This window comes from Cyprinodon tularosa, unplaced genomic scaffold (genome assembly GCF_016077235.1).
Source record: "Cyprinodon tularosa strain WSP-4 unplaced genomic scaffold, ASM1607723v1 ctg418, whole genome shotgun sequence".
NCBI lineage: Eukaryota > Metazoa > Chordata > Actinopteri > Cyprinodontiformes > Cyprinodontidae > Cyprinodon > Cyprinodon tularosa.
This window is the reverse complement of record NW_024039139.1, coordinates 455,875-468,088: the sequence shown is the minus strand read 5'-3', so window position 1 is coordinate 468,088 and position 12,214 is coordinate 455,875. Positions and strand designations below refer to the sequence as shown.

At 36.6% G+C, this 12,214-nt stretch overlaps 2 protein-coding genes across 3 annotated transcripts in view; one reads left to right on the top strand and one right to left on the bottom strand.

Annotated features, from left to right (window-relative positions):
- Positions 1–1,720, top strand: part of plppr1 (phospholipid phosphatase related 1) — a 100,676-nt gene extending 98,956 nt beyond the window's left edge. For both annotated transcript variants that reach the window (XM_038299013.1, XM_038299012.1), the window contains exons 7-8: positions 486–617; positions 1,093–1,720. In XM_038299013.1, the coding sequence (XP_038154941.1) occupies positions 486–617; positions 1,093–1,125 (165 nt within the window). In that variant the 3' untranslated portion in view covers positions 1,126–1,720. The remainder of the gene's footprint in view (positions 1–485; positions 618–1,092) is intronic.
- A 4,700-nt stretch (positions 1,721–6,420) lies between these two features.
- grin3a (glutamate receptor, ionotropic, N-methyl-D-aspartate 3A) overlaps positions 6,421–12,214 on the bottom strand; it is a 62,773-nt gene continuing 56,979 nt past the window's right edge. The window contains exon 10 of the mRNA XM_038298952.1: positions 6,421–8,197. Coding sequence (XP_038154880.1) covers positions 7,642–8,197 — 556 coding nt within the window. The 3' untranslated portion in view covers positions 6,421–7,641. The remainder of the gene's footprint in view (positions 8,198–12,214) is intronic.

Here is a 12,214-nt window from a genome sequence, read left to right as displayed (position 1 = left end):
ATTCAGCTGATATATACTGTAGCTGCTTATGCATCACTTGTTCTGTTCTCGATTAGGGATATCGTGATAGGATTTTTTTTGTTATCATATCACCACCTTAATAAAAATGTATTTGCCAACATAGAGTTTTAATCTGTCATCTTCTTAAAAGCTTAGTTGCTTAGCGATTCCTGCTTAAGTGACTCTGCGTCTGTCTGTCTGGAGAATCTCCTGAAACTTTTGCTGTAGAAACAAACTTCATTTGGTTTCCGAAATATAAACTGCAGACCTGTTTTTTCTTCTCGCTTATCGACTTTTCAACTGGTGTTATTATATATAACACACCTCAAGCAAATGTGAAAGGTGTGTTTATTTCTAATAACGGTACATGTAAACTACGTCTTGAGTTTAGTGTAGGACTTGGTTTTCATTTGGGTTTTGGAGTTTCATAATCACATATATGCCTTTCTTACTGAGACATTTCTCTTTGTCCTTGTGTTTTTCAGGGCATCTGTGTTGTGAACAACTTTAAAGGTGTTCATAATGCAGCAACTAAACAGAAGACGGAGGAATACCGTGGTCTGCCATTGATTACTTTTCCCCGTGTAGAGAGCCCACTGGAGACCCTCAGCGCGCAGGTAGCTCAAAACCCCTGACTTGCAATCCCGACGAACCTAAACTAAAAAGGATTTTTTTTAAATACCTTTTCATTAACAGAAACAGCTCTCCAAAGATTTGAACTTCAAATTAAAAGCTTTACCTTAAAATCTCATCCTTTGGAATGAGCTGCAGCTTTATTGCGTACTTTTTTTATGAGACTTTTTATGCTTAAGGCTTTAATCTTAACTCACGTTTATTAAATTTATCCTTTCTGTCTTGGCTGCTTTCTTCTCTTTCTTTTGCCACAAAGACATAAGATACATTAGGCATGGCGTTTGCACCACGCTCCTCTCCATCCTCCTGATTGCGCACTATTTCTTCAGAGCACTCTATGCACCAGCTAAACAGTGACTGTCCTCTTTTTCACACCTCTCCCTTCCTCTGTTTCCCTTCCTTGTTTTTCTTTTCTTTTTACCCCCTTCTCTGTTCCTCCTATAATATGCATTTTTCCAGAACCACTCGGCATCGATGACAGAGGTCACATGACTAAGGGGGCAGCACCGGGTCACGTTTGCGTCTCCACAGCACTTCCAGGCACAATGACGAGGACGCATGGCACGTGGCGCCGATTGCATACAACAACAAAAAAGAAATCACTCCTGATTTATCTGTTTAAATCACCTGGAGGACAGAATACTCCATGTTTGTAGTGGTTTTCATTTAACTTGGCTATTCTGTATTCAACCAGCCAAGACCCACAAATCTAACCGGTGCGAAAATGTCACAAAGCCAACTTACTGTAAGCACAGGTTTTTTTTTTTTTTTTTTATTTTCCCTCTAGCTATCTGAAATCCTTTGAAACATGGTACTTCTTTTTGTCCTCCAGGGATTACCGTTCGTAGTTATGGGATGGTGTTTTGTACGTTTTTGTATGAGCGAGTGCCGTAGCCAATCCTGACAATGTCAAAAACCTGCACACTTCCTGTCAGTTTATTCACTGTGTTACATCACATCCTGTCAGGTGAAATGCCTCATCGATCACCACATTCATCCCACTCAGTATGAAAACTCTATGCTATGGGGAAAAAAAAAAGAACCTATTGATGTTGTTATGTGGTGTTTGTCATTTGTACAGAAAAAAGGAGACGGAAACATTCTTTTTATTATCTCTCTGTGCATTAATTGACCGTTATGGGGTCATATTTTTTAAGGATTTTTGTTAGTCTTTATGACTATTATGATCCATTTGGACCTGTTTGCCTGCTGTAAACCTGAATATGTTTTAGTATCAGTTTAGCTGTTTGGGGGAACAAGTCTTGTCATTTTTGGAGGGAATGTAAGGAAGAGTCACTTGGCATCAGTTAAGATTCCGATGGAATATTTTACAATGTCTTTACTCAGAAATGTACTAGGAGTGGCTTTCACCCCAATTTCCAGATTCACTCAGATGTTGATAACAATGACATCAAAGCAATCCAAGGGGTCTTGCATGTGTCAGATGCATGCAGTGATTCCCCTTGTGTGGTTATTCGAATTGCTTCTAAATGGAAATTTGAATGAAAGTCATTTCGAACGGATATAGAGTTTAACACAATGAGACAGCAATAATGTTCTAAGGGAATTTATTGGCTGTTGGTGTTTTCAGTGCAAACCCTGCCATTGACTTTGGCTCCACATTTCCTCCTTGAGCGACCCCTTCCTCTCCCTGACCCACCAGTGGATTGTGATGCAATGTTGTGAATCCATTTCCTATTGGAAGATATGCCCAGCATGAAGAGAGAAGTCGAAATGTTTTATAGATATTACTCATTATCATTGTGATTATATCTGTCTTTTTCTTTAAGAAGAAAAAAAAAGCATTTCATATGAAATGCTATATATATTTTTTCTTTGTTTGTCCAAAAAATTAAATAGTCAGTAGCAGCTTTGTGGTCTCTTGTGATTATTTCTATTTTGTGTCCAAGTCTGCATGAAAATTTCCCTTTATTAAGCAAAGTATTGAACTAAAGCAGATTGCTGTTCCGTTTTGCTCTGTCTAGCTTAAAAAAAACATCATACTTGTATTACAGATGCGGGAAGTAACTGGCTACATTTGGTCAGGTTCTTTTAGGGTACGTATTTTACACCTAAGGGCCATCATATAGTGCAAGTATTGCTTCAATATTGCTTTTAGTTTGAAAAGTGGTTATTCAATCTAAATTTGTATCTAAATATGCTTTATATTTATTTCTTATAAACCAGAAGTTCTACACAACTTCGTAATTTATTTCACCTGACAAGACTCTGCAGTATGTCTACACCTTATGGACAAACGACATTCTTTTGAGGACCAGAATGTTAAAATTTTTGACAAAGGAGACAGGTGGGCGTGAAAGTAGCCATCTATGTTAAGAAAGAAAAACTAACCTAAAACAGAGAGGGTGGACTTAGGTTTCTGATTATAAAAACCTAAAATACAGTGATAGAGTTCATTCCTTCCCGCTATCATCTCAACCCCCACCCCCATACAGGGGAACAGAACATCTCCCCTGTTCAACCAGACCAACGATTCCCCCCAACAACCCCCCTTTCAGAGACTGCCCATTCCTAAGGGGCGGACAAGTTCTTCTGGTTCAATTTGCATGTTTTATAGGCCAAAAAAAGGATTGTTTTTGGTCCACCATATAAAGCCTCGAGATCAACGCTATTTCTGACATTTTGGATTGAAAAAGCTTGCTGGATGTGAAGCAAAACGTCTTCACACTTGGAAACAAAGTCCAGTGAATTGTTTTTTTTTTTTTTTTTTTTTTTTGCTTAGACCTGGATGGCTGAGAATCTGCACCAGCATATTGACCGTACCCAATTTTTAAATGTTAAATTAGATGTTATGATCAGTTTCTCAAAAACCTTTCAACCAAACACTATTTTACTTAATAGCCTTCACAGTAAAAATGTAAACACCATCTGTTCCCAAAAAGGTACCACATGGAAAAGTTCACATTCTTCATCCTTTGAGTCCTCATATTCTCCAGCCTCAGCAGTCAAAGGTGTGTGAGAGCACAGAATAATTATTTTGGAAGGGTATTTTCTAATAGAGTGAAAACAGGCTAAAGTAGTACTGCTTTTACTTTATTACAATGCTTGGGTACTCTGCTAACCTCTGCCTATCGATCTAATGTGATGTCCAGCTTAAAATGATGTGTTATAAATGCATTCTGGTCTATATCAGAATTAAAAGATAATACGGTGCAGTTAATATTCAGAAATATAAAAAGAAACTTAATAGAGGTTCCACTATACTGGTTTTTCTTATTTAGCAACATAGTTTCCGTTTCTGCTGATATCTACTTTAATGAATGTCAATGTTTCTGTGAAAAACTCAGAGGTTTTTTGGGGAACAAAAGTGCCGTAGAGGTCAAGGAACATTGCAGATAGGTCGGGAATAAAGTTATAGAGAATTCTTATGCTTAAATAAGAAATTAAACAGTATCTCAAGGTTTGAAAAGCTCTCAAAGCACAGTTTAATACCTCATCCAAAATCTGAATAGCTATGGGAGGTCCAAAATAAGAGAGGGATCAGGCAAAGAGAATAATTGTTATACAAGCAGCAACAAGTTCAATTGTTACTCTGGAGAAGACTCAAAGATCCGTCAGCTCATGTAGGATAATTTGTGGAACACATAACTATAAGTTATACAATCTGTGAATCTGGTGTCTAAAAATAATAACACTGTAAGAAGAAAGCCATTGTTAAATAATGTTTATAGTTTTCCTTAAGCCATATAGTGGGAGATGTCTAACATAGAAGACGATTCTGTGATTGGATCATAACTAAATGAGCTGTTCCTTTTTGGTTTGCATTTGTTAGAGAAAAAAGTCCTTGTTCTTCATTCAGTAAATTTCATACAAATACAATCAAATAGAGTTGTTTTTTTTGTTATTCAATTAATTAAAAAACTTTTGTATAGGCAAAGTGGTGACACTGTTGAAAAACGGTGGGGTACAGTACTTGAAGTGAAATATGTTGGTTGATGTAAATGTCTAAGAAAGAAAAAAAATTATTAATAGACCTATTAATTAAATAGTGACTAATAGACCACAAACTAACTTTTTTTTAACTAAAAAGGGAAAAACACTTCTCAACAGTCTTAATTGTTTTGAAGTTGTGTATAACTCCTTACCAAAAAATAAATATCGACATTGTTGCAGCCCAAATATCTGTGTATATCTAGGGATAATAAGTAACATATTTTCAAATATCCTCTCTGGCAGTTGTTGTTCCACACCCCTGGAAAACTGCACACTGGCTCCAAGACCCAGCCTGGGATAAAGCGAAAGAAAATGCATGGATTGATATTCCTGTACTTTCAGTTTTTATCACCTAGACACACTTTATATCCCTCCTAATGCTACAAACAGCAAATTCCAGTGATTGGCCGACAGGGAGCTGTCCCTGGGCATTCCTATTCTGTTGAAATATCGGGGTATACTACTGGAAACAACTACAGAATATTTAAAGGTAGGACCATCATGATGGTAAACTGACGACACAATTATATTTTGAGATCTACTTTCCTGCTTAAAAACTACTTTTTGCCCACTCATCGTAGAAAATAAACCCAAGCCATCTGCTATTGTACAACAGAGACTGTCTGTAGACTCTGCTCGATGCAAGTTGAGAGCTTTAAAATTGGCTTGTGTGTGATGTGGATCACTTTTGATGAGAGAACATGCTGTACAACCAAAATTTTTCTATCGTCATAATTGGGGTCTAAAGTTTTGAAAACTTTGCAGTATGAACAAGCTTTTACATAAAAGCAGCGAATAGCAGTAGCTCTCCATTACGCAAACTAAAATTTATGAAGGTGTACTTTTGCACGTCATAATTCTGAAATAACAATTTTTTGTCTCGTTTCCCCACCTTTTCCTTACTGCCAGCACTATTTAGACAGCACTTACTTTAATCAATTCAATTTAGTTTATTTATATAGCGCCATTTCACTGCATGTTATCTTAAGGCACTTTACAGAGACAATCTATCAAATCCTAGACAGATTCGTTAAAAAGTTCCTACTGAAGGAAACAGCCAATTGCCTTAAGCATTGATGTATTCAGATTTAGCCCGAATTGAGCCCTTAACTTCACACTGAGGAGATTCTTCAGCCATTTGATTTAGGCGTGTGGAAGCAGAGACACATCTAAAAGGTGCACACCACCAGACTTTTCAAGACCAGTTTTGAAGAATCCTGGTCTAGGCCTTTGTGGAACATAATAACATATCCATGCATTGTCCTATTCTCTGAGCTTTGTGGGAACAAAAGGCACAAAATACACTTCAGCAATATAGGGAAACCCCTAGGCATTGTTTGGCCAGAGGGAAAGTATCTTTAACGGTAGTCCCCCATAAGTCGTGGCTCTGCCTCGGGTCTTATTCCAATGGGATACGCTGAGAAAGGCTAAAAACCAAGGTGCTTCGATGCCAAAAGGCTTCCTGATGAAATGCAGAAAAAGCGTAGGATCATAAACAGACTAGCACATTTAAACCTTTATCTTTTTTTCTGAACTCTGCTGGCACGATAATTGACTGGAGCATTGCCCATATACAGTATAGCAAAACAAGCCCCCAATCTGTCTTCCTTTGTCTCACCTCATCTTAGCATCCCTATTGATACAATACTTACATTTCTAAGCTTGATACAAAGACCAACCCCTGATCTTGAAGGGGTACCTGTAGCTAAGGCTTTCTGGTTGAAGAACCATGATTCAAGAGGTGGGGACTCTTCTCTCAACCACTTCAAGCTATATAATCGAATAAAAAAGAATCATGCAAAGAAGATAATAAATTTTTAATAACAGATCTTGTCCAACCCAAAGCAAAAAAGCAAGAAAAAAGTCATATGGGTACTGTCCTTTCTGTTTTGAATGGTAAATCCTTTATGCTTTGGTAACATGTCAGAGCCAGCAAAGGGTAACATATTAGCCTTACATTTTTTGTTTAGTTATCAGTTGGCAACAGAGGAGGGAGTTACACTCAGTGTTTTTGTGGCACCAGTAGCACAAGAGCACCAGACTGTTCAAAGACAAGAAAACAAAAACACATCCACCCCTGCAAGTTGGGACCTACAGAAAGATTACAGTGAACCACAATTTTTTGGCTCTGACATTAAATAATGACTAAGAAAAACCAGGAGTGTGTCAGTGAAGTACATGACCATCATTATACAGTGATTCATAAGTACTGTTGTGAATAGTCATAGGATCCAATCCTATGGAATAACCAGTTCTACTTTATCAAAGTGTCTTGTGAATGCTTTATATAGTATTTTCCCAGGATATCTTGCAACAACAACTCTGTCAAAGGACCTATTCAAGAAAACAGTAAATGCACTGCCAGATTTGAGACATTAAGCCATAGGTGACCATGTCTACCAATCCCGATGAGATTTATGCTGGTAAGATATAAGGTTTGTGCAAGATACAGTATTCGTAAAGAATAATCTGGCTGGGTTCACTTACAGGTCATAATATGCTCAAAGACCCTCAACAAACTCTGGTAAAATGGTTCATTTAGCTTAAACTGAAAGGAGTCATCATACCAGTGATCAAGCTTATCAATATAGCAAATTCTACCTCTGAGGAGATTTAGCTTATCTCAAAGGTAAGAGATTTCAGGGACAAAAGGATGTATTCAGCTTAAAAGGAGAGTGAAGGAGAAGACGTTGAGGCTATCCGAGAAGAATGAAATGGAGGTTAAGAGGACAGAGAAAGCACAGCTTCTCACTGACACAAGCTAATGGGGTTCAGCATCTCTTTCAGTGTTGTCTACTCCTTCTCTAATCAATTCTCACCTTCCAGAGGTCAGAAAATGTTCAAGCTGGAGTCACAGACTAAAATTTTGATCCACAGTGAAAACCTCAGGTCAACATTTTAGGAAACCTTATGCCTACATGAGGACCTTGGTAAGAAAAATCTTTACAATTTCCAGAACCAGGCAGTGTGCCTTATCCAAAAGGTTTTGGGACACCTGTTCCCCGGTTGATTCTTTTTTGGTTCTTTTTTTGATAAAATAGTAAAAGACAGGCTTTAAAAGTCTGGGAGTTTATTTGTGTTCTGGTTAGTCTGCTGGTGGGACTGGGTATACTGAGAAAACTGGTTGGACTGGTGAGTTAAAGACTGACTCTGTGAAGTCTGGTTTGTTTGCAGGTTTTCTGACTGGTATCGTTCCAGCTCTCTCTTTCTTCTCATTGCAGACTGTAGTTGCTGCTTGATTGCAGTTATTTGACTCTCAAGTTCTGACAGTTCCTGTAACAGAGGGCTTCGACTAACTTGGCCAACCTCACAGTCAATCCCTCCTAAACTACAGCATTGTAATGTGGCCTGTCCAGATCCTTCTTGCCCTTGTCCCAACACACGCCCTAACAGGTCAGATCGACCATTCGAGGTGGTTACTACGGGCTTGTGTTTTTCCAGCAAGGGAAGAGTATGGGGATGGGGAGAAGAGGGTGGTGGAGGTGGAAGATCCTGGGAGGGTAGATGTTCCAAATCATTCTGAATATCTTGTGGAAGAAACCTTCGCTTGTTGCCCTGGGCGGATACTGCACGATTCCGTGATGCCGACTGGTTGTGTCCTTCATTGCACCTGAGATAAGTCAGAGAAAAAGTAAAAAAAAAATTTTTTTTAAATCTAAATGCCAATATGGCTGAACTGTGTACAATGTAAATGCATCACACTGGTAGGAATCCTACCTAAAAGAAAAGTCTTAGAAAATGGTTTCCTTATTTGTCATATAACTTTCATTATTTGCCAAAGTTAAAAGTTGATGCAACACATACAACCATTTCCATGTAGTATAACAACTAAGCAAATTACAGACAATTGAACCATAAACAAAAGAAAGAGAAACAAGCCAACTCCTTTAGAAGACAAAGTATCATCACTGGGTTACTTACTTAGGGAGTATTATTATTATTAATCTGTATTTACTAGAAAATTAAAACTGCTATTTTTTTTTCATACCAGCTTGAATAGTTTGGCAAAAATTTTGTAATATACCAAACATACCACATAAGAAGGAACATAAACAGGATGAATTAATGCCGCAGACAATAAATAGAAAAAAAACAATACAATGAAATTACAAGTTATCGTAAGGCTAAAATTCTTAAAAACACAATTTGATTATGATTTTGTAATGTTTACAGCATTGCTGTTCTTCAAGGCAGTGTTTTAGCTTTGTTAATGGAGGCCTGGTTTCTGGCAGGGACTTTAGAGTCAATCGTAAAGAATTCCAAAACTGTGATCTTTTTAGGACGATGACTGTCATCCTGCACATTTGACTGTTTAGACATCCCACCTTTAGTTCTCACACTTTCACAATGCTTTCTATTTTGTAACAAATCACTTCAGGGACTGGTTTTAGGAAAAAACGATTTGAAAAAATGATCAAAACAACATGTGATGTCTTTAAAGAATCTGACAGTGATGCCATTTTTCTGGTTTTTCCAGAAAAATGGCACAACAGAAAATGGCAACATTTTCTGTTATAATATGATATAGGGCTTGAGGACAGATTGAAAGCCTCACCCTAAATAACAGAAGTACACAATATGTAAAAATATCATTCCATTCCTATAAAATTTTGTTCTTTTGATTGATAGATAACTATTGACCAAAAGTATATGTTGATTCTCTGATGTAGGATTTAATCTTGAAGGGGTGAATGTGTCCCTCTCTTTACAAGTGACTCAACAACTTTCTAAGTGATCTGCCATAAAATTCCAAAACACAGATGGGTAGCTGTTTGGTTTTGCAACATTTCAGCATTTGCTTTCAGGGACACAAAACCATGAAATTACATGTCTAGCGCTCCTATAGTAGATGCTAAACATTAAGTTTTGAGTCAAAGACAACCCCCAGATATTTGACCTGGTATACCTCCCTGAGTTCCCTTTTGCTTATTTAATTTAAACTTTATGCATGCTCCTCTTTAAAGTGTGTTTAGAATTTATCTTGTGCAGTTTACCTCCAGCTATTGGAATATCAAAACCAACTGCTGACTTCATTATTTAGAAGCCTGTTGATTATAATTTGCAGTTACATACAGTATATGATTGTATCATATGCATAGATTTGTCCATTAGCATATTTGAAAAGTTTAAATAATTCCTTTATATGTCGGCAGAATAAGAAGGCTCTTGTGTAAACCCTAGTGGGACACCAAGAATAAATTTTTGCATTGCAGATTTGCCTCTATTTATTTTCGACCAATTGGTGTCCAAATCAGAGATTAGATTTTTACCGGTTTAATTTGATCAGAAGCACTTTGAAGTTTACGGTGGCAAAGAGCTTTTTACAGTACAAGAATGCTGCTTCAGTTTTAATATCACAAAATGAGAAAGTGTTTAAATGCTATGAATACCTTTGTGCAAACCCATAGATCTATAGATGAATCAACCTTAAATCAAGTTGATAACTGATGAATAGGAGTAGTATATGATCTGTATGGTTCTAAATCTCGATTTATTATTGCCTATTTACATTTAATAATAGTCTGTATTTAGAGTTGTTATCAAAAACAATTCAAAATCAGTTCTTGAAATGTCTTGAATTTTTTTTTATATTAAATTCCTCTTCAAAATCTAGTATACTGTACAAAGTGGAAAATTAAGATGTAAGGAAGAGGAGCTCCAGTAGATTGGATAATTTATTTTGGTGGTCTTATAAAGTATAGGTATTATTTATCTACACAGTTACAAAATTATCTAATTTGTTTTTTCTTCCACAAAGTTATAGTGATATGACCAAAGCTGACTGAGATGAAGCTTAAATGGAGAACTCTCAAAATCAAAAGCTATTTTTACTAGAGAAAAAGTGACAAGAAGTATCTAATGAGATACTCCTAACATCAAAGCCTACGGATGACATATTTGAATATGAGCACATAAAAAGAGTTTCGTCTGAAAATGATATAACCACCTATCGACCTGTGCTCAAGGCATGGCAGCAGTAAAAGTCAGAATATTTTTTAGATGAAGAACATTTTATCAGATCTCTTGAGCCTCCAGTCATATGATAACCACACTCGTTTCTGGTGTTGCTTTAGAATATTGCTACTTACTTCCATCAGTGTTTTATAACTGAATGAATCAAATGACTTCAACTGCTGGTTCCCCTCAAGGTAAACTTAGGTTATAATTCAATCTTTTATACTTTTCTACATTTTTTATTTTCCTTCCTACATCTTCCTCTTCAGTTGTAAATAGACTGTGATGCATTTATCTACTAAAGATCTTAATGGCTATTTGTATAGAATACAATTCTTGCAGATATTCTTAACTTTTAAGACAAAACAAAAGTTAAATTTTTTACTCAGAGACAGTTATTTCAGAAGGCATCAATCTTTCATCTTCTTTATTAAAAAAAAAATCTACAAACTGCAAAACAAATAATTATAACTAATGCCTCGGGTAACTCAGTTAACACAGGCTTACAGAGCTAAAAACTGACCAGTTTAACCTGTTGAAGACGATGGTAGATTTTCATGTGCTACATCAATTCTCAATATTAGGATACTAGATGCACCAAACTACATATTTTATTTGTAATAAAAAAAAAATACCCTGCTTTGCACTTGGTACTTACTAAAAGCAAGACTTGGTCTTCTCTTTTGTGCAAAATCATAATTTGTACTGATCAAAGAAAGTTAGAAATTAGATATAATGGTTTTGAGAAACATTAAAGTTTTAGTCTAACAGGCCTTAAGCAATGCTTGTGTATTAATCCAAGAGTCTAATCAGCAATTTGATTGGCCACACTTGAGATTAAAGAAGCCTTACTAACAATTAAGTTTATTTATATAGCTCCAATTCACAAAACATGTCATCTCAAGGCACTTTACAGAGACAATTCAACCAGATCACACAGTCAGCGTTGTTCAGAGTTTTGTATCTAAGGAAAACCAGCTTATTCAATCAACTCATTGACTTGACTCAACAATCCCTCACACCAAGCATGCTTGTAACTGGAAGAAACCTCCAGCAGAACCAGGCACAGTGTGAGCGGCCTTCTGCTGAGACTGACTGGGGTTCAAGGAAACAGAAGAAGATATAGAAGAAGAAGCAGAGAAACAGATTTCGACAGATTTGTGGACAGAATAAAAAATCTAACAAAAAAAAAGTCTTCAATCTTTTGGTTCAGATGAGGAGAGATGAGAGCAAAACAGTGCAGGTGTTTATATTTTGTTAAGTGTATGTCTGATATATGGGGGTCCTTACATAAAGATGCAGTTAGTGTCCCAGTTTTAAAATCCTCTTTCTAAAGATACTGCTCAGAGAAGAGTCGCATTTCCTGTCGTTACATTTGTCTGACATTTCAAAATTTTTAAAGATTTGTGGTGCATCAAGTTCACAGGGTCAGTATTCAATCTAGTTAGTATCGATTTCCTTTATTCCCATGCTCCTAGAGATGCCCATTAACCTTTCTGTTACACACAATCCAAAACAAATCATCAAACACGATAACTTTTCCGATGCAGTTATAGAATTTTCTCCGTTGTCGTTATCATTTCATTCCATGAAAAGAGAATGACTTCCAGTTAATTCAAATTTACCAGCATGCGATCGTTTTCAATACCACATGCCAATAATTCACCTGTGG